Genomic DNA, 25,488 nt, shown 5'->3' on the forward strand with positions numbered 1-25,488 from the left:
AAATGTGCAAATAAGAAATGTGCGAATAAAATAAAATCTGCAATTAAAAAAATGTGTGCAAAGTAGAAACAGACAAACAGACTGAAGTTGTACATGAGGGATATGAATTATCATTACATTATTTTTGGAAGATTAAACTGTCCATTCAATTCAATTTAATTCAATTCAATTGATTAATTCATTCAATTCATTCTATTAAAAAAAGTTTATTTATAAATATGCAGCTGAATATTACTGTGCCAGAGGCTGCTCCAGCATGCAGACAGTTATTCTGGAGTTCTCATTCCTGACTTTGCAAATATAGTTATTTATCTTTTTGTTGATCACAGTCTGCTACAGAAGGGGGGGGGGGTAATGTAAGAGATTGTCCTCTTGGTGGCAGTATTTCCCAACCTGCAGCTAGAAGAAAGGAAGAATGCAATTAATAAGAATAAGAAAGAAAGAACTTTATTAATGCTAAAGGAAATTGTAATTGTAAGGGCCGGTTTTTACATAAAATTCAGGTTGTATCAAGAAGACAGGGGACATGGAATCACAGGGAAGAAGAAGCAATCACACGACTACGTATAGGTTAAATCCTACTCTCATCACTGGAAAACATGAAGCCAGTCAGTGTTTGAGATGCAACAAAAAGGAGACAGGTGTTATTGGAGTGCCAAGGATACAACAGCCAGATTACAATGTAACAACACTAGGAACGGTTTAAAACTTTAGGGATTACTTTCGTTTTTACAATTACACCACCAGCTTGAAGGCACGTATTGGTATATTTTAAGGGAACAGGGTTATTCAACAGTGTAATTTCCCCCACCGTTTTTTTTTCCTCCCCTCCCTCATCTCCACAAGAATCCATTAATGCTCGACACCCAAACAATTGGTGGCGGTAATGCACCGTGTCGGTTTGCAAACCGCACATAAACTCAACAGAAGAAGAAGAAAAAAGGCGGAGTAAGAAGAACTTTGGCGTTTAGTTTTTTTTATATCAGACACAAACAGGAGTTTTGGGGATGAAACGTCTTCGTGGCAGTTCAGCAGCAGGTAAAGTATTTTATGTTTGTAACTGGGTGTGCAAATGTTTAAATATGTGAATGTGTTTTTCTTTCTCCTGGACTGGTCATTACGAACAGACAGTAAAGCAGGTCGGTTGTTTGAAAGTAGTTTATCTGTATGAGAAAAGGCAACAAAAGCCAACTCTTATGTGCTGTTGTTAATCATCTACTTTTTTCTTTTTCACTGCGACTTTACTGAGCTCACAAATCAACATAACAACAAATTCTATCATTAGTTGCTATTAATTAATGCACATTTTCATAATGAATCGTGATATTTCAGCTACAGTTTGCCAGAAGGCACATGGGAGACAGACTGAGATCTGATTTGTTTCTTGTGTGAAACTGTTTCTCTGTCTAACTGGTTATACAACAACCAAATGCTGTAATATGCACAGCTTTTCCAGTCAACATCACCGAAGCATACATTCACTGACTTTTCATTTAATTTAATTTCATGTCATCATCAGATTTATCATGTAATACTATCCTGTCAGCATTTCTGAAGAATTGATGCCAATGAAGTTCAAGACATATTCAGTGACTACTAAATCATCCCATGACTTGTCTAAAGAAAAAAGGCTGAAACATGATTATTTCGATTGGCAATAATGCTGATATTTAATTTGTGCAGTTATTTGTAGTATTTGATAAAAGATGTGGGTACTGATTACACAAATGTCCTTAATTTGCTTAAGTTGCTGTTAGATCTCAGTGCTGCATTTGATACAGTGGATCATCATATTCTACTTGATAGGCTGGAAAATCATTTTGGGATTACTGGGAATGCCCCTGCATGGCTGACGTCATACTTGACCAGTCGTTCTCACTGTGTTTTGTACAGTAACACTACCTCTAACCTTAGTGACATGAAATTTGGGGTTCCACAGGGGTCTGTCTTAGGTCCCCTGCTTTTCTCCCTTTATATAGCACCCCTTGGGCACATATTGCGGTGTTTTGGGATTACCTTTCACTGCTATGCAGATGATACTCAGTTATATATGCCGATAACTGCTGGTAATCTCATTCACATAAAATCCTTAGAAGATTGCCTTGCAGCAGTGAGAAGTTGGATGTCTAGAAACTTCCTACTTTTAAACTCTGATAAGACTGAAATGATAGTTCTTGGTCCAGTGAGACATCGGCATCAATTTGACCAGTTAACGCTCAGCCTCGGCTCATGTGTCATACATCACACTGACAAAGTGAGGATCCTTGGGGTAATTTTTGATCCTTCGTTGTTCTTTGGCGTCCATTTTTAGAAATATTACTAGAACTGCTTTCTTCCACCTGCGAAATATAGCGAAGATTCATCCCATCCTGTCTATGGCTGATGCTCAGACCCTGATCCATGTGTTCATCTCTTCTAGATTGGACTACTGCAATGTTCTATTTTCTAGTTTACCGCAGTCTAGCATTAGGGCTCTCCAATTGGTTCAAAATGCTGTAGCCAGACTTTTGACACGAAGCAGAAAGTTTGACCACATTACACCCATTTTGGCGTCTCTTCACTGGCTTCCTGTCCCAGTGAGATCAGATTTTAAGGTTCTGCTACTAACCTAGAAATTATTCATGGACTGGCACCTCCCTACCTAGCTGACCTAATTAAACCTTACGTACCAGCCCGGGCTTTACGTTCTCAGGGTGCAGGACTACTTTGTGTCCCTAAGGTGAATAAGAAGTCTGCGGGTCACAGAGCTTTCTCTTAATGTGCCCCAGTTCTGTGGAATGGTCTCCCTGCATAAATAAAACAATCAGATTCTGTGGAGATTTTCAAGTCCAGACTTAAGACACACTTCTTTTCCCTTTCATATGGCCGCGGCCTCAACTTTACCTAAATTCTGGGTCTTTTAGTGAAGCTTAGGGCTAGCGGCCGGCGATCATCTTAGTATTTCTTCAGTTTTTCTTGTTGATTAATGCTGGCAAATTATACAGTATTTTTTTTTTGTCTTTCTGATGCCTGATTCTGTTTTTTCTCTGTTTAAGGTGCAGCTCCATCCAGAGATGGGAGTTGTATTTGTGTTGGCGATCCTCCTGTCCTGTGCACCAACAGCAGTTCTTGTATATTCGTCCGTGAATTGTTCTGTGAATTGTTCTGTCATTTGTGTCTGTAGCATGGCCCAAGCAGAGGGTTACCCCTTTGAGTTTGGTCTGCCTGAGGTTTCTTCCTCAGAGGGAGTTTTTCCTTACCACTGTTGCTCTAGGGGTTGGTAAGGTTAGACCTTATCTGTGTGAAGTGCCTTGAGGCAACTCTGTTGTTATTTGGCGCTATATAAAGGAAAATAAATAAAAATAAATAATTTCTAAATGGGTAATGTGGTTTTTTTTTGTTAAACTTTAAATTAAAGCTGAAATCTACAATACAAGCATGACTTGTTTGTTTGTTTGAGACTGAAATAGCATTTAAATCACCTAATGTGTCGTTTTTCTTCTTTCCATTCTACAAACCAGCAAATGATTGTTTTCTTTTTACCCACAGCATAGAGGCAGTAATGGATTTCTTAAATGGGTTCCACATTGAGGCCAGTGGATGGTCAGTGTCACTCAGCATCTTCTTCATTTTTCTGGCTCTTCTTTACTGGTGGGTAAATACAGTGTCAGTAATGATCACTTCCTGTTTGTATATGATGCTCAAGTATCAACTGACTGTTCACTTTGATCGTACCGTTTACTCCATGATGGCTGCAAAGCTGCAGGAATTTTATGCGTGAGTTCCTGAGCATGTTTTGCAGAAATGTAAAATAAAAAGGGGAAGAGACCTCAGTGCAGTCTGTTCAAGACAGAATACACCCTTCACTAACCATACTGACATGCTTTTGCTGTGTTTTTTTTTTTTTGTTGTTGTTGTTTTGTTTTTCCCCCCAGGTATTCAGTCCATCCTTTTTCAGTTCTCTCTCGGTATGGCATCAAACATCCAAAGCCAGTGCCGTTCTTTGGCAACTTGTTCCTGTTTCGCCACGTAAGATCTGACAGTGGATTTGTTGGGGTTTTCACCAAATAGCTTTATATATTTATGTATATATAATATATACTGTTAATATTGTCATCAAATATATTACAAAATTAGTATTAATTAATATATTATAAAATTTAATTTAAAAAATTGCATTCAGTCATCTTTTGATAATGATTTATTATTGTTTCTTGCCTCTGAAACTTTTTTTTTTTTTGCAGGGTTTTTTCAAACCTATCACTGAGCTCATAAAGACACATGGCAGAGTTTGTGGGTAATTATAGCTTAATTAAGACAACATCAGACATTATATGGTTGTTTGGTTTTTACCTCAGACTTGTTTGGTTGTATTTCAGGTATTATTTGGGCCGGAGACCAGTGATTGTAATAGCAGACCCCGACATGCTCAGACAAGTTATGGTCACGGACTTCAGCAGCTTTCCAAACAGAATGGTGAGCAAACAACAGAAAGCAATCAGGTGATCTGATTAATGTGTACAGGAACACAGGCCCATTTAGCTGTCCTAAGGTCATGTGTTGGATGCATCCTTACTTTAATTTGTTACTTGTCTTTAGTGTTTACTCATAAATCCAGCATGACTCGAGATTAAGGGATTATTAACTGAGCGTCTGTACGGGAAAATATCAGATCGAGGTCTTGACAAAATTTAATAGATATTTATGGCATATGTTCATGAAAATAAAAAACAAGTTTTTTTTTTAATCATGTTTTTAGCTTTCTGGTTTGTAACAAAGTGCTCAATGAGGAGCTGTGTTTTCATCTTGTTGGCCTTCATTTTGCATGTCCACTTCGAGCTCTTTTGCTGTTAATTCCTCCAATTCAAACTCGTCAGTGTAATAAACATTTATTTTGCTTTTAAATTTGTTTAATGAGGGAAAATGTCAAATTTCTCACCGTGAAAATTGTAAACAGTCGCAAATCTGATATGTGATTCGGACCAATTGTCATGGTAACGGTCTGAGATGGGAAGCTCTCAGACTGGAAATCAACCAATCAGAGTGCACATACTATTGTAGCCATATAATAAAATTTCATATTTGTCCCTTTGTGTGTTATTTTATGCAGACTATTCGCTTTTCCACCAAGCCAGTGAGTGACTGTTTGCTATTTCTGAGGAATGAACAGTGGAAACGGGTGCGGAGCATCCTTACCCCATCATTCAGTGCTGCAAAGATGAAACAGGGAAGATAAAGGCGCCCATGCAGCTGCACTTTTGATGTCACTATAAGACTCTTGCACATCTGCTTGAATACGAGCAGGAATTCCATGTCACATATCAGCAAAAATGCAGAAAGCATTTCTGAACCAGAGCCTAAATGACCAAGAAACCATTACACCGCGCTACATTCAGAAACTCAGAAGTTATTGTTACTTTTCTTCTTCCATGCATTATGTCTGCTTGCATTTTAAAACCACTTGATTTTTTTTCTCCATTATTTAGACATATTTTGATGAAAGCAATATTGGTGCTTGTCTTTCCCGGCAAGTCTGAGCTCAGTTGTCATTAACAGTGTGATTGTGTTCCTGTTTGTGTGTAGATGGTGCCCCTCATCAATACAGCCATTGATGCCCTGATGAACAACTTGAATGTGTTTGCTGAGTCAGGAAAGACTTTTGACATCCACAAGTAAATGCAGACATAACTCCAATTCATCAACACACTCAAACATCACCTTCCACAGGTTTAAAAATTAGTTTGTCTCATTCCTTTTTATGCTGCAGATGTTTTGGGTGTTTCACCATGGATGTTATTGCAAGTGTCGCCTTTGCAACTCAGGTGGACTCTCAGAACAATCCAGATGATCCATTCGTCCACCACGCTAAGATGTTTTTCGCCCTTTCTTTCTTCAGGCCCATAATTTTGTTTACCAGTCAGTTGAGTCTATTTTCAATCATATGAAGTACGCTGATTAATAAGAAATACTCCAAATCAGGAAAAAGTTGGGACAGTAAGAATAAGAAAGAACTTTATTAATCCAGAGGGAATGAGTATGTACATTAAAAACAAACAAACAAATGTGATTCTTACATTTAATTTGGCTTCTATTTAATTGCAGACAGTATGAACCAAAAATATTTCATGTTTTGTGTGTTCATCTTCAGTTATACATCCTGCATTTCAGGCCTGCACCATATTGCAGAAAAGTGTCTATACACTCATGGGCCACTTTATTGGGTAAACCTGTTCAATTGCTTGTTAACACAAATACCTAATCAACCAATCACAACCCAGTGTATTTAGGTATCTAGGTGCAGTGGAGACAGTTTACTGAAGTTCACATGAATGGGGAAGAAATTTTAACGATTTAAGTGACTTTGAATGTGGCATGGTTGTTGGTGCCCAGTGTTGGGCATGTTACTTTAAAAAAGTAATTACAACCCCTGGCAAAAATTATGGAATCACCGGCCTCAGAGGATGTTCATTCAGTTGTTTAATTTTGTAGAAAAAAAGCAGATCACAGACATGACACAAAACTAAAGTCATTTCAAATGGCAACTTTCTGGCTTTAAGAAACACTATAAGAAATCAGGAAAAAAAATTGTGGCAGTCAGTAACGGTTACTTTTTTAGACCAAGCAGAGGGAAAAAAATATGGAATCACTCAATTCTGAGGAATAAATTATGGATCATGAAAAACACAAGAATGCTCCAACACATCACTAGTATTTTGTTGCACCACCTCTGGCTTTTATAACAGCTTGCAGTCTCTGAGGCATCGACTTAATGAGTGACAAACAGTACTCTTCATCAATCTGGCTCCAACTTTCTCTGATTGCTGTTACCAGATCAGCTTTGCAGGTTGGAGCCTTGTCATGGACCATTTTCTTCAACTTCCACCAAAGATTTTCAAATGGATTAAGATCCGGACTATTTGCAGGCCATGACATTGACCCTATGTGTCTTTTTGCAAGGAATGTTTTCACAGTTTTTGCTCTATGGCAAGATGCATTATCATCTTGAAAAATTATTTCATCATCCTTTCAATTGATGGGATAAGAAAAGTGTCCATAATATCAACGTAAACTTGTGCATTTATGGATGATGTAATGACAGCCATCTCCCCAGTGCCTTTACCTGACATGCAGCCCCATATCATCAATGACTGTGGAAATTTACATGTTCTCTTCAGGCAGTTATCTTTATAAATCTCATTGGAACGGCACCAAACAAAAGTTCCAGCATCATCACCTTGCCCAATGCAGATTCGAGATTCATCATTGAATATGACTTTCATCCAGTCATCCACAGTCCACGATTGCTTTTCCTTAGCCCATTATAACCTTGTTTTTTCTGTTTAGGTGTTAATGATGGCTTTCGTTTAGCTTTTCTGTATGTAAATCCCATTTCCTTTAGGCGGTTTCTTACAGTTTGGTCACAGACGTTGACTCCAGTTTCCTCCCCTTTGTTCCTCATTTGTTTTGTTGTGCATTTTTGATTTTTGAGACCTATTGCTTTAAGTTTTCTGTCTTGACACTTTGATGTCTTCCTTGGTCTACCAGTATGTTTGCCTTTAACAACCTTCCCATGTTGTTTGTATTTGGTCCAGAGTTTAGACACAGCTGACTGTGAACAACCAACATCTTTTGCAACATTGCGTGATGATTTACCCTCTTTTAAGAGTTTGATAATCCTCTCCTTTGTTTCAATTGACATCTCTCATGTTGGAGCCATGATTCATGTCAGTCCAATTGGTGCAACAGCTCTCCAAGGTGTGATCACTCCTTTTTAGATGCAGACTAACGAGCAGATCTGATTTGATGCAGGTGTTAGTTTTGGGGATGAAAATTTACAGGGTGATTCCATCATAATTTATTCCTCAGAATTGAGTGAGTCCATATTTTTTCCCTCTGCTTGGTCTAAAAAAGTAACCGTTACTGACTGCCACAATTTTTTTTTTCCTGATTTCTTATAGTGTTTCTTAAAGCCAGAAAGTTGCCATTTGAAATGACTTTAGTTTTGTGTCATGTCTGTGATCTGCTTTTTTTTCTACAAAATTAAACAACTGAATGAACATCCTCCGAGGCCGGTGATTTCATAATTATTGCCAGGGGTTGTAGTTATAGTTACTTTTTGGGTGAAGTAACTAGTAACTGAGTTACAGCATTATAAAAGTAATTAGTTGCTAGTGAAAATGACTATTGTACACTAATCTACACTATTTTAATGTTGCTGTTGGAAAACTCACTTTTGATAAATGTTCAAATATGTCAGTGACACCCCCCCCCCCCCCCCATGAACTTTAAATTCAACGGTGTGTTAGATTATTTATAATAAAATGGGGTATTAAATGTTTAATGAATTAAACACACTTAATCAAATAAATTATTAACAGTAAACATTGTTCACTAATCTACACTATCTTAAAGTAGACCTGCATTGAAATAAATGTGGTCATATTTCAGAAAGAAATAGCTGATATGTATTTATAATACCCTTGTGAATGCAGTAAAGTAAATCTGTAAGCCCAAATTTGTAATTCAGCAGAGAAATCTTCGTTTAAAAATGACAAATTTGCAACTAAAATTTAGCCCGCCGCAAAAAACTGTTTGTACATCCGGATCATTTCCATGACGTCAGGGACGAGACGACGCGTTCCCGCCTTCAGTCCGATCCCGCATTGAAATTGATTTTAACTGTTAGTAATGTTACTGTTATACACATCATGGTTTCAACATCCAAAAGTAAGCTGCAATGAATGTGAGATACAGCTCTGCATGCTCAGATCAGCGGCGGCATCGACAGCGGGCGCCGTTCTTCCCCGATTCCTCGCTCTCAGTCCCCGATGCGCTTACCGAGTGCATGCGCTCGTTAAATTCCGCCACAGGCCACTCACACCCCGTGTCTGCTGTGCAGCCGGCACCACCTCTCTTACTACTGAATGGAGGTGCAGCCAACTTGGCACAAGTCCAGAGACTACGCTCACCATTTTAATGCAGAGCGCGCAGTGACACCTGTTGCTCGCAAGGACAGACTTCTTGTGGCAAAATCCGCAGCGCCGCACGTCTCGGTAATCGGAGCCGCAGAGCTCCGTGGCCGCTGAGAGAGGTTTATATATTTTTAATGACTTGAATTCTTTGCGGGTCTCGCCTCCGTAGCCCGCGACGGTACACCGGAGGCGAAAGACAGTAGTTTTTCAATGCGACACCACTCAGTCAAACGGCGTATGAAAAAGTCCCCAAAAATAATTTTCAAGCACAAATAAAAGAAATGTGTACTCACCAAGCATACCGCAAGACAATATGAAGTTTTAAAAAATTAGATCCTTTGTAAGACTAGAAAAAGGTGCAGATGCAAACTGACGTAAATCCACAAATTACAGTTGGCGCGCGCAGTGCATGCTGGGATAGGGTCTTCTCCCTGACGTCTCGGCAGCGTCCATGATGAGATGACAGTTTTGCGGAGGGCTAAATTTTAGCTGTAAATTTGTCATTTTTTAAATGAAGATTTCTCCGTTGAATGACAGATCTGGTTTGCAGATTTACTTTACTACATTCAGAAGGATCTTATGTGTAAATATGTCATTTTTTGGTCCAAAGATCTGACTGCATTTATTTCAATGCAGGACTACTTTAATGTTGCTGTGGGACAATGTGAGACAAGACACCCATCAAATTGAATATATTATTCTACATATTATCATTGCTATGTTTATAATAGCAGGACAATCAAACACTCATTAGTGTGTCTGTGTTGTTTGTGTGTGTGTGAGTGCATGTTGGTTTGTATTTGTGCATGAACCCCCGCCCACCTCTGCCTCTGGTTGGCTTACCATGGAGTTTTACTCTTCCTTTATCCAGTCACCATCACTTATGTGTTGCCCTGCCCCTCCCTCCCCCCCATCAAAGAAAAGAAAAAAAAACTTTGTAGCTCAACTGCAGCTGAGAAAGAAAAACAGCTTCAGTGAGCTTAATTATAGTAATGCGCCACATGTTGTCGGTAACTGTAATGGCATAGTAATGATGGAAACCGTAATTAGATTACCTATTACAGAAAAAATATCACTGTTAATAACGGCGTTTATTTTTATGTTATTCCCATTTTTTGGAATGTGTTGCAAGCCTGAAATGCAGGAATGGATGTACAATGAGGAAAATAAGTATTTGAACACCCTGCGGTTTTGCAAGTTCTCCCACTTAGAAATCATGGAGAGGTCTGAAATTTTCATCTTGGGTGCATGTCCACTGTGAGAGACATAATCTAAAAAAAATCTCTTTTTTTATTAATAATTTATTTGTATGTTATTGCTGCAAATAAGTATTTGATCACCTACAATCACATTGTATGATTTTGATATAATTAATTTGCATTTTATTGCATAAAATAAATATTTGATCACCTACCAACCAGCAAGAATTCTGGCTCTCACAGACCTGTTAATTTTTCTTTAAGAAGCCCTCTTATTCTGCACTCTTTACCTGTATTAATTGCACCTGTTTGAACTTGTTACCTGTATAAAAGACACCTGTTCACACACTCAATCAATCACACTCCAATCTGTCCACCATAGCCAAGATCAAAGAGCTGTCTAAGGACACCAGGGACAAAACTGTAGACCTGCACAAGGCTGGGATGGACTACAGGACAACAGGCAAGCAGCTTGGTAGAAGACAACAACTGTTATGATTATTTATTAGAAAGTGGAAGAAACACAAGATGACTGTCAATCTCCCTCGGTCTGGGATTCCATGCAAGATCTCACGTTGTGGGGTAAGGATGATTCTGAGAAAGCTCAGAACTACACAGGAGGACCTGGTCAATGACCAGAATAGAGCTTTTTGGAATTAACTCCACTTACCATGTTTAGAGGATGAGAACAACCCCAAGAAAATCATCCCAACCGTGAAGCATGGGGGTGGAAACATCATACTCTGGGGGTGCTCTTCTGTAAAGGGGACAGGACGACTGCACCGTATTGAAGGGAGGATGGATGGGGTCATGTATTGTGAGATTTTGGCAAACAACCTCCTTCCCTCAGTAAGAGCATTGAAGATGGATTATGGCTGGGTCTTCCAGCATGACAATGACCCCAAACACACAGCCAGGGCAACTAAGGAGGGGCTCCGTAAGAAGCATTTCAAGGTCCTGGAGTGGCCTGGCCAGTCTCCAGACCTGAACTCAAAAGAAAATCTTTGGAGGGAGCTGAAACTCCAAACCTGAAAGATCTAGAGAAGATCTGTATGGAGGAGTGGACCAAAATCCTTGCTGCAGTGTGTGAAAACCTGCTGAAAAACTACAGGAAACGTTTGACCTCTGTAACTGCAAACAAGGCTACTGTACCAAATATTAACATTGATTTTCACAGGTGTGCAATAAGTATTTGCACCAGTAACATACAAATAAATTATTTAAAAAAACCATACATTGTGATTTCTGGATTATTATTATTATTTTTTTTTAGCTTGTCTCTCACAGTGGACATGCACCTAAGATGAAAATTTCAGACCCCTCCATGATTTCTAAATGGGAGAACTTGCAAAATTGCAGGTTGTTCAAATACTTATTTTCCTCACTGTATATTAAATGAAATTAAGTTAACCACACAAAACATGAAATATCTTTGGTTAATACCGTATGCAGTGAAGAAGACGAGGTAAATGGAAGAATGAATGCAATTTTTTTTTTTTTTTTTTTTTTTTTTTTTTTGTGACATTTTCCAAATTATGTCAACATTTTCTGATTTGGGAATATAGTTTTTCCTCTCTGCAGCCAGTCTGGGGCTCTGTGTCACTGTCTCCATGTTTTCTTGTATGTTTATCTCTGTTTGTAATAATGTATATGTATGTAACAACACAAAGTGCACATTATGATGTCATGTGGGAAGTATGCCATTTATGACATTTTGAAGATGCTCAAACTGCTGTGATGCAGTCTGAACACATCATTATGTACCTTCCTACTGCAATTGCTCCATACATGCTGCAATACGCCATGTTTTCTCGACAATCCTCGCGTAACAAGTATTCGTACCGTATCGTTGTATATTGTATGGACAGCTTTCTGCTCCATGCTGTATATCCATGTCGAGCATATAAGTCCAAAAACAAATAATTGCAGTACTAAGTAAATGATGAAAATGTAAAGTGAGGCATTCAGCAAATATATATTACAACACATACATTTGATGAATGTACTTCAGATGTAACTAATGACGATTTTCAGTTAATCTGTTGATTATTACGGTATTTTATTGATATGAGAAAATTGGAACAAACGGCCATGCGAATTCTTCACAAGCCAAAGAGGAAAATGAACAAATGCAGAAATTAACAGTTGAAACCACTTTATTCTGTGGTCAATGTAACTTTATTTATACCCAAAGGTAGATTTGATTTACAGTGACGTGAGTCTGCTTCCTCCACTCACACAGATGACACTTAAAACACAATTAAAAACTGTGACATCAGTGCTTCAGCCTAAAAGACAAGTAATACAAAGTAAGAACCATCATAGCAGAGAAAAAAACAGGATAAGAATAATAGATAAAGAAGAGCTGTACAGTCAACAAGCTAATTTCATAAATACGTGTAATGCTAGGTTTCTTTGGATTGGTGCTGTAGAAAAAGAACTAATTCAAGTGCTGTAAAATAAATAAATAAATAAATCTTGAAAGCCCTTGAAGTCAATCTTGGTGTAGTACAGCTTCACTAAAAGTAGTTAAAACTAGATTATTTCTAATTTACACACAGTAATATCAGTGAGACATTTATTCATTAGTTTATAAGCATTTGGAGGAAGATAATGTCTTATCTATATATTAAAAGTCAAGTGGTGTACGTGTGTGTGTTTGGTTTCGATCACAGAGAAACTGGAGAGAGCTGACATTTGCTGTTTGGTATACTTATGTATTTTGGGTGAGCATGAAAATGCGAAAATGTAAAGTTGATAGACTAATATTTTTTGAGAAATTACAGATATTATGTAGCAACAGTAAACAATGGATGCTGATAATTACATTCTGGACTCGCACACCTTTCTTAATCATTACACTATGTAACAAATTTTTATTTTTGTTTTGTTCCTGGGTACACAGTGTGTTTTCCTAACCTGTTATGCCTTAAATAAATAGAAAATAGCTGTTATTCCACAGAAACTTTGCTTCTGTGATCAGGACAATGATATTTTGAAATTGGTCTGTTTTCAAGAATATTCTTGATTCGCCTTCACTACTATTGAGTAGTCTTCTAGAATATTCTTTAACTGCTAGAACTGTCCAGAATTTTCTAGAAGTTTCCAGAATTATCTAGAAATTTCAAGAAACTTTTAGAACTTTCTAGAACGTAAAAAAAAAATAAAATCAGAGTTTGTGCTGAATGTAGTCATTTTTCCATAGACTTTAGACATAAGCAGTTGAAATATAACACTTAGAAGCCAGGAATAAAAATTGTTACATAGTGTTATAGAAACTTTTCATAATTTATTACCACCCTTGAAAAATGTCACTACCCAGTCTAGAGTCCGTGGATCCCCAAGGACAATGTGCAAGTTGTTCGATAATTGTGCTCAGTTATGTTTATCTTTGTCAATTAAAACAAAAGAATCTACCTCGTATAATTTCAGCTCTAGACTGAACTATAAATCTACTGTGTGTGTGTGTGTGTGTGAGAGAGAGAGGGTGAGAAGTTGACATTTTCAGGTTAACAAACTTTCTCTGTCCATGTGTCCAGTTGCTTTTCCTTCTCTCATGGCTCCTATAATAAGATTCATCCCAAACAAAACACGAGACGTTATGAACCAGTTCTTCAACTGCACCATTCAGAAGATCATCCAGCAGAGAGAGGAGCAGCCTCCTGAACAGGTCTGATGTCAGCAGTCTGTCATACAAAACTGCCTCTTATTGACAAAAACAACTCAAAGTGAATTTTCAGCTCAGTACGGATGCTGGTTTATAAGCGGTGAACAACTCATTGATTTTCCAAATATCTTGCATTGTTCTGTAGAATTAACTTTTTTTTGTTTTTTTTTAATGGACTAATTTCTGCCGTGCAGAGACGAAGAGACTTCCTTCAGCTGATGCTGGATGCACGAAGCAGTGAAGACAGGGTGTCTTTGGACCATTTTGACACATTGAAGCATGACGATATCCACCAGATCTCCGCAGATCAGCACAATGAACGTCCCCACCAGCAGGAGCTGCCCACACGGCGTTCACAGAAAAAGATGACCGAGGATGAGGTTGTGGGACAGGCTTTTGTCTTCCTCATTGCAGGATATGAAACCAGCAGCAACACATTAGGCTTCACCTGCTACCTGCTCGCCATCCACCCAGAATGTCAACGCAAAGTACAGGAGGAGGTGGATCTTTTTTTCACCAAACATGTGAGTTTGTTTCATTCTTGTTTGAGATGATCTGATTTTTCCACTTGTGATATAGAAGGCCATTTGTGGACACAAACTACTGTGTGTTTTTCTTCTGGAAAATCTGATGTATCGGCTCTAGCAACAGTGACGCGCTCATCACTATTAAATTAGTCTCTGGCCAGGTGATTAAATGTCTTTGGTATTCAGTCTCTTTGAAGGATTTTTGGGTACATGGTGGTTACGTACAGTTTTTGATCGTTCATCGGCACTTCAAGTCATTCCATATCATGTCACGCTGTGGGAAGTGGACACCATCTGTTTCTTGCAGGCTCCTCTGCTTGATGCTGACTGAGAAGGTGTCATACATGACGGACACCCACTGAGGACAGGCCTGCAGAAATTGCCATGTCTAAAGTTGTGACGTGCCCAAGCAGATGTTTTAAGAGTGTCACCACATCAGAACTGCGACAAAGTTTCGCCATTATCTCAGCGCCCTGTTTGATATGTTCTGACACAAGCACAAAGTAAAAAGGTTATAGGCTACAGTTTGTGCAGAATGGTGTTTGCTCCCCCGCCCCCTCCTTTTTTTGGGGGGGGGGGGAGGGGTGTCATTAAACCAGGGCACTGAGATAGGGAGTACACCACTATCTGTATCTGTTCAGCCATCTAAATTATCTGTATCCGTATCTGTACTCGTAGTGGGCGGAGCCTAAAGTGGGCATGGTTTAACCCAAAATGGCTGGGGCTTAAATCAGTACATTATTTTAAGTCTGAAATTGATATGGATTGATCAGAAGCTGCAATATTTATTGTTTATTTGAAAACTATTTACAGAACAGCCTCAAAATTGAGATTCAAATCAATGTTTTTGATCACAAAAGCAAGAGACCTATTTACAGAACAAGTTTTTTATGAACTCAGAACATGAATATTCTTAAGTGTATGAATGAAAAACAGAACAGCCTCAGAATTTTTTTTCAATTATTTATTTTTACTATCTAACATTCTTGGCATTTTTTTCCAAACAAAGTTAAACAATATGCAGTGAGAAAGTGTCAGATACTGCATGCAGCCATATTCAATAAAAATATTAATATAGGCTACTTTGTGTGTTCAGCTATATGTGTGTATCTGTGTAAGTGGTCTGTAAGACTGTTTATTTTTTAATGATCTGTGTGAACTTGGTGATTCATGCAAACATCCAGTGATGGCAAACAGGGAAATAATATTCTTCTGAAAAACACAGTTTAGTAGGAGTAAAGTTTTCCAACTGACTTTATATCATCCAACCAAATGAAGAGCAAACAGACGGTCAAAAATAAATAAAAGAAAACGACCGGAATGGAGGCAGTGACTGACGTGACACGAACTGTTTTCAGTTCTTTCTTGTCAAAAGCACCACGTACAATACGAAGCAAGTTCACCAAGTAACTTTAAATATACAAACCGAAAAAGAGGCAAGCTGAAGAAAAGTTGAGTACTGAGAGCAACATGAGGCAGAATCAAGCCAAGCACAGAGAGAGAGATCCTGTCTGTGTGTACTATATCTCTGCGAGAGTGAGAGACGTGTGTATGGCGGGGGTGGGTGCTGTGCGTGTCTGGCCAATCACAGAGCGTGAAGACAGTCAGTAAGCCATTGAAAATTTTCCATCAGCACGAGCACAGATATTGATGAGTTTTACTCGTATCATGCTCGTACTCATCAAAAATGCTTTATCCGTACCGGATACTTGTCTTGTACGAGTATCCAGCTCAACCCTACTCTGAAACTTTGTCTGCATTGTCTCAGCTGTAAATTGGCACTGGCCTTGTCTGGGAAAGTAACCTTCGTTACACTCACACCACATCCAAGTGGAGTCATATATGATATTTGATATTTTGGGGCTCATGTGTTACTGAATTTGGGTATTAGCACTGGCACCAGTGGGCTTATATAGGTAGCTGCTCTGTTTTGTATCTGCTGTAAATCTTGTGGGAAATGTAGATCATAAAAACTGGATTTTCATACCAAATCAGGAGAGAAAGAAAAAAATTGCTGAAAAAGAGAGAAATTTTTGGGGGGCAATCTCCACATCTACATATACATCTACACTTTTTTTTTTTTTTTAAACAATTGGGCAGCACAGTTTCATTTGAGGGGGGCCACTAAAGGGGTGAAATATGACGCATATGACAGAATTTCTCTACTTCCAGGGTCAGAAACACGGCACTTTCTGAGTTTTTGGGCAAATTACACACAAAGTGAAAATACAAAGAAAAAGTGACAATGCGGTGGAAAGTGGACATGCTTTGCGGTTTGTTTATGACCCGGAGCTCAAATGTGTCGAGGCAGTTTGGCAGGCAAAAGAACATAGCTATTCTGGTTAGGTGTGTAGGCTTATCAGCACCACGTCTCCCGTTTGCCTCGTCTTTTCTTCTCCACTGGGAACTGAAAAAAACCCTGCACTTTTCACGACTGCTTCGGTGATTGCAGCCGAAAACAAAACCGTACACCATTTTCACGTGTGAAATTATTCTGTGTATATATTGCGCAATGGGAGCGGCTGCCCCCATAAGTGGACAAATCCCGTGACAATACGCAGGGTTCAAATGAGACTTCATTGCCCTATTTGTAAAGTGTTATAAAACCTTCAGTAACACTCATTAAAAGCTTTTATTCTGACACGTCCTCTTGTCTGGTTACTTAATGCTTATAATTTATCTTGTTTTATTCTGTTGTAGGACTCACCAGATTACACAAATGTCCAGGAGCTGAAGTATTTAGACATGGTTATATGTGAAGCACTACGTCTCTATCCTCCTGGGTTCAGGTGAAGCAACATTTAAGATAATATTTAGTGCTGCATCTCAAATTACTGTCAGTATTACAGTTTTTGCTTTTGTCCCACTTTTGCTTTTGTCAAGGTTTGCACGAGAAGTTGAACACAACAGTGTGGTGAATGGTCAGTTCCTCCCTAAGGGAGCCATTGTGGAGATCCCAGCAGGCTTCCTCCACTACGACCTAGAACACTGGCCAGAGCCCGAGAGCTTCATCCCAGAGAGGTAGGAGAGGAGGCAGAGCAGTCCACTGGTTGCCAATGCAGGCAAGTTTGAGGGCCCTCATTTTTGTGAAATGGAGGACAATACACATTGGTTAGTAAATAAAATGGATTGCATTTATATAGCGCTTTTCCATTGGCATCAGAAGCTCAAAGTGCTTTACAGTGATGCCTCACATTCACACAGACACACTCACACACCGATGTCATGGTGCTGCTATGTACACCGGGAGCAACTAGAGGATTAAGGACCTTGCCCAAGGGCCCTTAGTGGTTTTCTGCTCTGGCTGGGTTTTGAACCAAGGATCCTGTGGTCTGAAGCCCAACATGTAACCACTAGACCATCACCTTACAGAAGGCAGGAGAACATGAATCCCCATTGCTAAATAAGCAAAAATGTAAAAAGGAAAAAAATCGGGACTGGCGACTGCATAAGGCAGTCGGCAACCTCACCATGAGATGTCACTAAATCCTACATACTGTAGCTTTGAGGTCACAGTTCAAGGTCAAAGTTTGAACCAGTGGTGTATTTTTCGGAGTATAAATCACACCTTTTTTCTGGATTATCAGATCTTTTTAATTTGGGATTTTTTGCATTCATGTAGTGTACTTTTTATTATTGGCTTTTTTCTTTTTTATTGGAGTTTGTTTAGAGCTTTGATTCTTGGGAAAAGCCCTATATAAATATTTCTAATAATAATAATAAAGGATTATTAACTGAGCACGAGGTCTGTGCGAAAAACCCAGAGGTCTGATATTCCCGTACAGACTGAGCAAGCAAGATTAATAATTTATTATATGGCTATTATATTATGGGGCCATTATTTTAGCTAAAGTATTTGCAAATATGTATTTTGATCCACAAATGTGTAACCAGATCCACAAATGTGTTTAAAAAAAAAAAAAAAAAATGTGTGACCGGGGCAATCCGTGCATAAATGGAAATCAATGGGCATGATTAATGTTTTCAGGAGAGTTTCACCATAAATCTTGTCTGTGCTATGACTATGCATTTATTCAAACTCAGTCCCACATTTGTACAGCCACTATTTGTCAAAACAAATCCAAAAGAGAATCACACTATTTATGTAATAGACTTGAGTGAATTTGTTAGTCCCAGTCTAGATATTGTGAAGCAAGATAGAAAATAATACCATCAGTTTGTCAAATACACCATGTCTGCCATGACACGAGATACTAGTCTGATCCTTGATTCATTTCATTATGAAGTTAAGTTAAAGATGGGAAATAATCGGGGGTGAAAGTAATGCCCCGTTCACACCGAGCGTGATCAGACGCTACAAATTTGCGGGGGTCGCGTGGCGACGGACGCGCCTCCTTCGCCCGGTGTGTCGCTCTGCTTTTGCTGCGAAAATTCACCCCGGTGCGTCATCAAATAGGAGGAGCTTCCATTCCGCTCTCCGGCTACGGTTGTCAGTTAAGTTAACATGACAGACCTTGATCACACGGAGCGAGTTGTTGTGGAAAGCTCCCAATTCAGGGAGTATCATTATTTGCTGCAGGAGCTGTGTCTGGATGACGGCCGCTTTCAGCGGTCCTTCCACCTCTGCGGGACCCAGTTTGAGGACCTCCTGTCCCATTCACGTGCGCACATGTAAACAATTAATAAAAAAAAAAAAAAAAAACTCTGCTGCCTACTGTAGGGCTGCTGCTCGCTCCAAAAACTCTGTCATAATTGTGTTTAGAAACCAGTCATCATTTGTTTTATTATACGTCTGTAGTTAATTCATAAAATATTCTCCACAGACAATTCGCTCGCACGTGCACGTTAAAAAAAGAAAAGAAAGAAACTCCGCTGCTTGCTGTGGGGCTGCTCCTCGCTCTTTCCCAAAAAACTCTGTCATAATTGTGTTTAGAAACCAGTCACCATTTGTTTTATTATACATCTGTGTAATTAATCAGTAAAATAATCTCCATGGAGGATTCGCTTGCGCGCGCACGTAAAATAAAGAGAAACTCCGCTCCCTGCTGCTGTGGTGCTGCTGCTCGCTCCAAAAACTGTCATAATTGTGAAATAAAGGACAAAAGAGACATAAGTCCTGCTCACAGGCTGCTACCAGAGACAAGACATGTTCACATCTTCAGTCAAACTCCAGACATCTCCACATCACAACATATTCAGTCCCTGATTGGTTATCGCGGCGCGCCGAAATGAAAATTTCAGATTTTTCAACTTGGGGAGGAGGGCAACGCGACGTGACGCGACGCAATATCACGCCACAAACACGCCAATCGCTCAAAATTGCTTCACTCGCGTCCATCGCGTCGCGCTGCGTGACTTGGTGCCAAAACGCGGCGTTCCATAGGGATTACATGGCAACCTGTCGCTCACGTCGCACCCGGGGTGAACGCAGCAGAGCTTTGCACGCTCGCATTGTATTAAAGATGTTAATATTAAAGACTGCTCTTAACCCACCTGCGGCGCCACTTTTACGCAGCGCTTCTCCACAAAAATTTCAAATATAAATAAATAAAGTGAAACGGCCTCATCAGCCAGGGTGAAAGTAAGATTATACAATAATTCCTAGACCAAGTTGAAAGAAATCTAAAAACACTAAACTGGAATATGGAGCATATCACAGAGAAACTAATCTACATCTACAGAATATGCAATGTCACCCAACAAATTGAGTGAAAAAGCATTTCCATTTTATGAATTTGCTCTTACAGAATATCTCAATATGGAAAACCTGATGTGAAGAAAAAACCCTGAGGCTAATTAAAAGGGGATAAATTGAGACTTATGAAAGTGAGACTTCTAATTGAATCGCTAAACGAAAAGTGCGATATTTGTCACAACAAGGGATTCAGGCAGTAAAACTGAAGTCAGTACTTTACAGATCAACACAAAAAATAAATAATTTTCTAACCTTTATGTCCCCACTTAATTAACATTACATATAATACTGACTTATGAAAACCCACTTCACCTCCATGAAGAACTTGCTAACAGATCGTCCGGTCATTAGTTGGTAAGCTTTCAATCTGGGACCGATTGTCGTGGTCTGATATGGGAAAATATCAAGAAATCAGCCAATCAGAGCACACGTAGCATCATAGCCATATAATAATAATCATAATAATGATTTATTATTATTATTAGCAATGAACACACACAGACAGATATATATGTCTGTGTGTGAGATTTTACAGACTGTTGTTCTGCTATTATTGACTTACAAATTTATTTTATTAGTTTACATTAATTGCTGTTATTGCGCTCTCAGTACTCATTCTAATTTATTTACTTAAATTGCTGCTGAGTGAAGCATATCGTGTTTTCAGGAAAATAAAAGAAATCATGGGACAGTTTTGACATTATAGCATCATAAATACAGGTTTAACAGAGCAAAATGTTGGTGGTGCACCAAAGGTAAACGTATTAGTGTCGTCACACTCATATAAAAAGCAAAATTAAATTTAAATCTGACTTGTAAATTAAAACAGTACAGTCTCATTATGTCCTTGGGATATTAGATGAGTGCAGAGTGAAGGACTTCATCTCTTAGATTGGGTTCCTTCTAAAATCAAACTTGTGGTTCTTGATCCCCAGATTCACACCGGAGGCTAAAGCAAGTCGACATCCATTTGTCTACCTGCCCTTTGGCGCTGGCCCTCGTAACTGTGTGGGAATGAGGCTTGCCCAGCTTGAAATGAAAATGGCTCTAGTGCGTCTGTTCCACAGGTTCAAAATTGTGGCCTGTTCTGAGACCAAGGTGGGTTCAACACAGTAAATACTAAAATCAAAATATGAAGCGTCATGACACTTAGAAAGGATTTGCACGCTTGGTGAATGCACACTGATTTAAATAGGTAATAAAATTAGTTCAAATGTTTAGTATTTCATTTATTAAACACAAATGTGTCTGTCACTTTTTTATGTTTTATTTCCTAAAGCTTTTATGTGAGACGAACCATAAAATTTAAATGTAATTGTCATTGTCATCAATAATCTGTATACGTGCATCATTGTTTGTAAAATAATGCTGGTGTTTGCAGATGATGTGCTAGTCTTTCCATCAGGTAACAGACTCCTATTTCAACAGGTTCCTCTTGAATTGAAGTCATCCAGCACTCTCGGACCGAAAAATGGGATATTTGTGAAAATTGAAAGAAGAGACTCAGGAGGAGGTGATGAGAATTCTGTTTGAGGCTCAGAGAAGCACAGGAAGTGTAGTGGAAAATGCACAATGGAAAAATTTTGCCTTTGGTTGTACAAGCACCAAATTTGGTATGGTGATTCTCATGATATTACTTGGCGTATCTGGTCAATTGGTCACTTAAAAATTGAAGATGACAGCCATTTTCAAAGATGGCTGCCAAAATGACCTTGTGAAAATCACTTATTGCATAGAGTTGTTCCTATATGATCAAGTACAATGATAATGTTGTCAAATTCCATGTTACATTTTGTTTTGTTTGCTATTTATGATGTTTATTATGTTTTAGTTTGCTTATGTGCCAAATTAGAGTGAAGTTTAATCTTTATGATTTCCACCCAACACGTGTTTTGAAAGTGTTCATTTCTTGAAACTACTGCATGTTGGCCTATTCCAAGGTGTTAAATATATTGTGTTATTGTTATCTCCCTGGTAGGAAATATAGGGGGAGAATATAGGGCACCGCAATCTCTTTTGAACCCTGCGTGATATCGCGGGATTTGACCACTTATGGGGACAGCCACTCTGGTGTACCATTTTATTTTCAGCTACAATCAATCAATCAATCAATTTTTTTATATAGCGCCAAATCACAACAAACAGTTGCCCCAAGGCGCTTTATATTGTAAGGCAAGGCCATACAATAATTATGTAAAACCCCAACGGTCAAAACGACCCCCTGTGAGCAAGCACTTGGCTACAGTGGGAAGGAAAAACTCCCTTTTAACAGGAAGAAACCTCCAGCAGAACCAGGCTCAGGGAGGGGCAGTCTTCTGCTGGGACTGGTTGGGGCTGAGGGAGAGAACCAAGAAAAAGACATGCTGTGGAGGGGAGCAGAGATCGATCACTAATGATTAAATGCAGAGTGGTGCATACAGAGCAAAAAGAAAGAAACAGTGCATCATGGGAACCCCCCAGCAGTCTACGTCTATAGCAGCATAACTAAGGGATGGTTCAGGGTCACCTGATCCAGCCCTAACTATAAGCTTTAGCAAAAAGGAAAGTTTTAAGCCTAATCTTAAAAGTAGAGAGGGTGTCTGTCTCCCTGATCTGAATTGGGAGCTGGTTCCACAGGAGAGGAGCCTGAAAGCTGAAGGCTCTGCCTCCCATTCTACTCTTACAAACCCTAGGAACTACAAGTAAGCCTGCAGTCTGAGAGCGAAGCGCTCTATTGGGGTGATATGGTACTACGAGGTCCCTAAGATAAGATGGGACCTGATTATTCAAAACCTTATAAGTAAGAAGAAGAATTTTAAATTCTATTCTAGAATTAACAGGAAGCCAATGAAGAGAGGCCAATATGGGTGAGATATGCTCTCTCCTTCTAGTCCCCGTCAGTACTCTAGCTGCAGCATTTTGAATTAACTGAAGGCTTTTTAGGGAACTTTTAGGACAACCTGATAATAATGAATTACAATAGTCCAGCCTAGAGGAAATAAATGCATGAATTAGTTTTTCAGCATCACTCTGAGACAAGACCTTTCTGATTTTAGAGATATTGCGTAAATGCAAAAAAGCAGTCCTACATATTTGTTTAATATGCGCTTTGAATGACATATCCTGATCAAAAATGACTCCAAGATTTCTCACAGTATTACTAGAGGTCAGGGTAATGCCATCCAGAGTAAGGATCTGGTTAGACACCATGTTTCTAAGATTTGTGGGGCCAAGTACAATAACTTCAGTTTTATCTGAGTTTAAAAGCAGGAAATTAGAGGTCATCCATGTCTTTATGTCTAAGACAATCCTGCAGTTTAGCTAATTGGTGTGTGTCCTCTGGCTTCATGGATAGATAAAGCTGGGTATCATCTGCGTAACAATGAAAATTTAAGCAATACCGTCTAATAATACTGCCTAAGGGAAGCATGTATAAAGTAAATAAAATTGGTCCTAGCACAGAACCTTGTGGAACTCCATAATTAACTTTAGTCTGTGAAGAAGATTCCCCATTTACATGAACAAATTGTAATCTATTAGACAAATATGATTCAAACCACCGCAGCGCAGTGCCTTTAATACCTATGGCATGCTCTAATCTCTGTAATAAAATTTTATGGTCAACAGTATCAAAAGCAGCACTGAGGTCTAACAGAACAAGCACAGAGATGAGTCCACTGTCCGAGGCCATAAGAAGATCATTTGTAACCTTCACTAATGCTGTTTCTGTACTATGATGAATTCTAAAACCTGACTGAAACTCTTCAAATAGACCATTCCTCTGCAGATGATCAGTTAGCTGTTTTACAACTACCCTTTCAAGAATTTTTGAGAGAAAAGGAAGGTTGGAGATTGGCCTATAATTAGCTAAGATAGCTGGGTCAAGTGATGGCTTTTTAAGTAATGGTTTAATTACTGCCACCTTAAAACCCTGTGGTACATAGCCAACTAACAAAGATAGATTGATCATATTTAAGATCGAAGCATTAAATAATGGTAGGGCTTCCTTGAGCAGCCTGGTAGGAATGGGGTCTAATAAACATGTTGATGGTTTGGATGAAGTAACTAATGAGAATAACTCAGACAGAACAATCGGAGAGAAAGAGTCTAACCAAATACCGGCATCACTGAAAGCAGCCAAAGATAACGATACGTCTTTGGGATGGTTATGAGTAATTTTTTCTCTAATAGTTAAAATTTTGTTAGCAAAGAAAGTCATGAAGTCATTACTAGTTAAAGTTAATGGAATACTCAGCTCAATAGAGCTCTGACTCTTTGTCAGCCTGGCTACAGTGCTGAAAAGAAACCTGGGGTTGTTCTTATTTTCTTCAATTAGTGATGAGTAGAAAGATGTCCTAGCTTTACGGAGGGCTTTTTTTATAGAGCAACAGACTCTTTTTCCAGGCTATCAATCAGCAAAGCAGTCGCGAAATGTGCAGTTTTTTTGGTTCCCAGTGGAGAAGGTAAAACAAGGCAAATGGGAAGTGTCATTAAGTATTAGCCTGCACAGCTAACCAGAGTAGCTACGTTTTCTCGCCCACACAACTGCCTCGACACATTTGAGGTTTGGGTCATAAACAAACTGCAACACATGTCCACTTTCCACTGCATCGTCACTTTTTCTTTGTATTTTCACTTTGTTTGCATGTGATTTGCCCGAGAGAAAATGCCATGTTTCCATCCCCAGAAGTTGAGAAATTATGTCATATGCTTCATATTTTAATCCTTTAGCGCCCACCCTCAAACTAGACTGCGGTGCCCTATAGCAACCAGCATGTCCGTCTACCCGTTCATTCATTTTTGCTTGTGTTAAATCTACCTGGTTCTGACTAATACTGTTCCTCACAAAGTACAAAGTCAGTCTATTTCGCACCTTTAAATTTATTCAAAGTCACATTGGAAAAACAGGCCTGGGTTCTGAAGAACTTCTTTCTTGCAGGAGATCCATCCGTTCAGAACCCCAAACAATGGACTAAAACAGTTTTTATAAAGCACAATATGGGCATGGCAAAGGCAAACCTTATTTCGCAAAATCCTTCCCTTATTGAGCCACGTGGGCATTCAGGAAAACAAAATAGTAGATAAACACACAGATATATTTAACACTTGTGTATCTCAAGGACGGGTTGATCAGTTTCATTCATATTTAGCATGAGTGTGTACTTTGGTGAACCCCCGACACTTTCTATTACTGATTTGTGCAGACCGGTGAGATATGTCATCTCCTCTTGACTCATTAATATCTGTAGGAAACATAGTCAAATGGAAATTTATGCCACTAAGAGTGTCTGATTGTTGTTAGAACAGGAAAATTTGTCTGAAAGCTTACAAATTGACACCAAGATCACCCAAATCAAATAAGTAACATTTTTGTCAGAAAAAAAAATGATGTTGGGGCAGATTTGGTGGTCATCTTGGATTTCACTGATGCTGTAAAACAGATCCATTGTGATGAGAGCATTTCTACACAAAAAGTAATTTTTCATCATTTTGGTGGCCATCTTGGAAA

The 25,488-nt window shown here is 38.9% G+C and overlaps 1 protein-coding gene and 1 long non-coding RNA gene across 3 annotated transcripts; both read left to right on the forward strand.

The window, feature by feature from the left end:
* Positions 1 to 952: 952 nt before the first annotated feature.
* LOC117516090 (thromboxane-A synthase-like) lies at positions 953 to 22,179 on the forward strand. 2 transcript variants are annotated; one of them, XM_034176983.1, is made up of 14 exons: positions 953 to 1,038; positions 3,529 to 3,630; positions 3,915 to 4,008; positions 4,224 to 4,276; positions 4,359 to 4,455; positions 5,090 to 5,206; positions 5,563 to 5,651; positions 5,747 to 5,895; positions 13,690 to 13,820; positions 14,012 to 14,341; positions 17,045 to 17,133; positions 17,228 to 17,365; positions 20,936 to 21,098; positions 21,429 to 22,179. In XM_034176983.1, the coding sequence occupies exons 2-14, from the start codon at positions 3,542 to 3,544 to the stop codon at positions 21,531 to 21,533; spliced, it is 1,644 nt and encodes a 547-aa protein (XP_034032874.1). In that variant the 5' UTR covers positions 953 to 1,038; positions 3,529 to 3,541; the 3' UTR covers positions 21,534 to 22,179. The 2 variants fall into 2 exon arrangements, with proteins under 2 accessions (XP_034032874.1, XP_034032873.1); XM_034176982.1 differs by having other exon boundaries at positions 20,936 to 21,094; positions 21,425 to 22,179.
* On the forward strand, positions 12,072 to 12,593 carry LOC117516091. Its single transcript, XR_004562301.1, has 2 exons — positions 12,072 to 12,313; positions 12,349 to 12,593. It is a non-coding gene; the product is annotated as an uncharacterized LOC117516091 (long non-coding RNA).
* Positions 22,180 to 25,488: the final 3,309 nt, after the last annotated feature.

Source organism: Thalassophryne amazonica, chromosome 8, assembly GCF_902500255.1.
Source record: "Thalassophryne amazonica chromosome 8, fThaAma1.1, whole genome shotgun sequence".
Lineage (NCBI taxonomy): Eukaryota > Metazoa > Chordata > Actinopteri > Batrachoidiformes > Batrachoididae > Thalassophryne > Thalassophryne amazonica.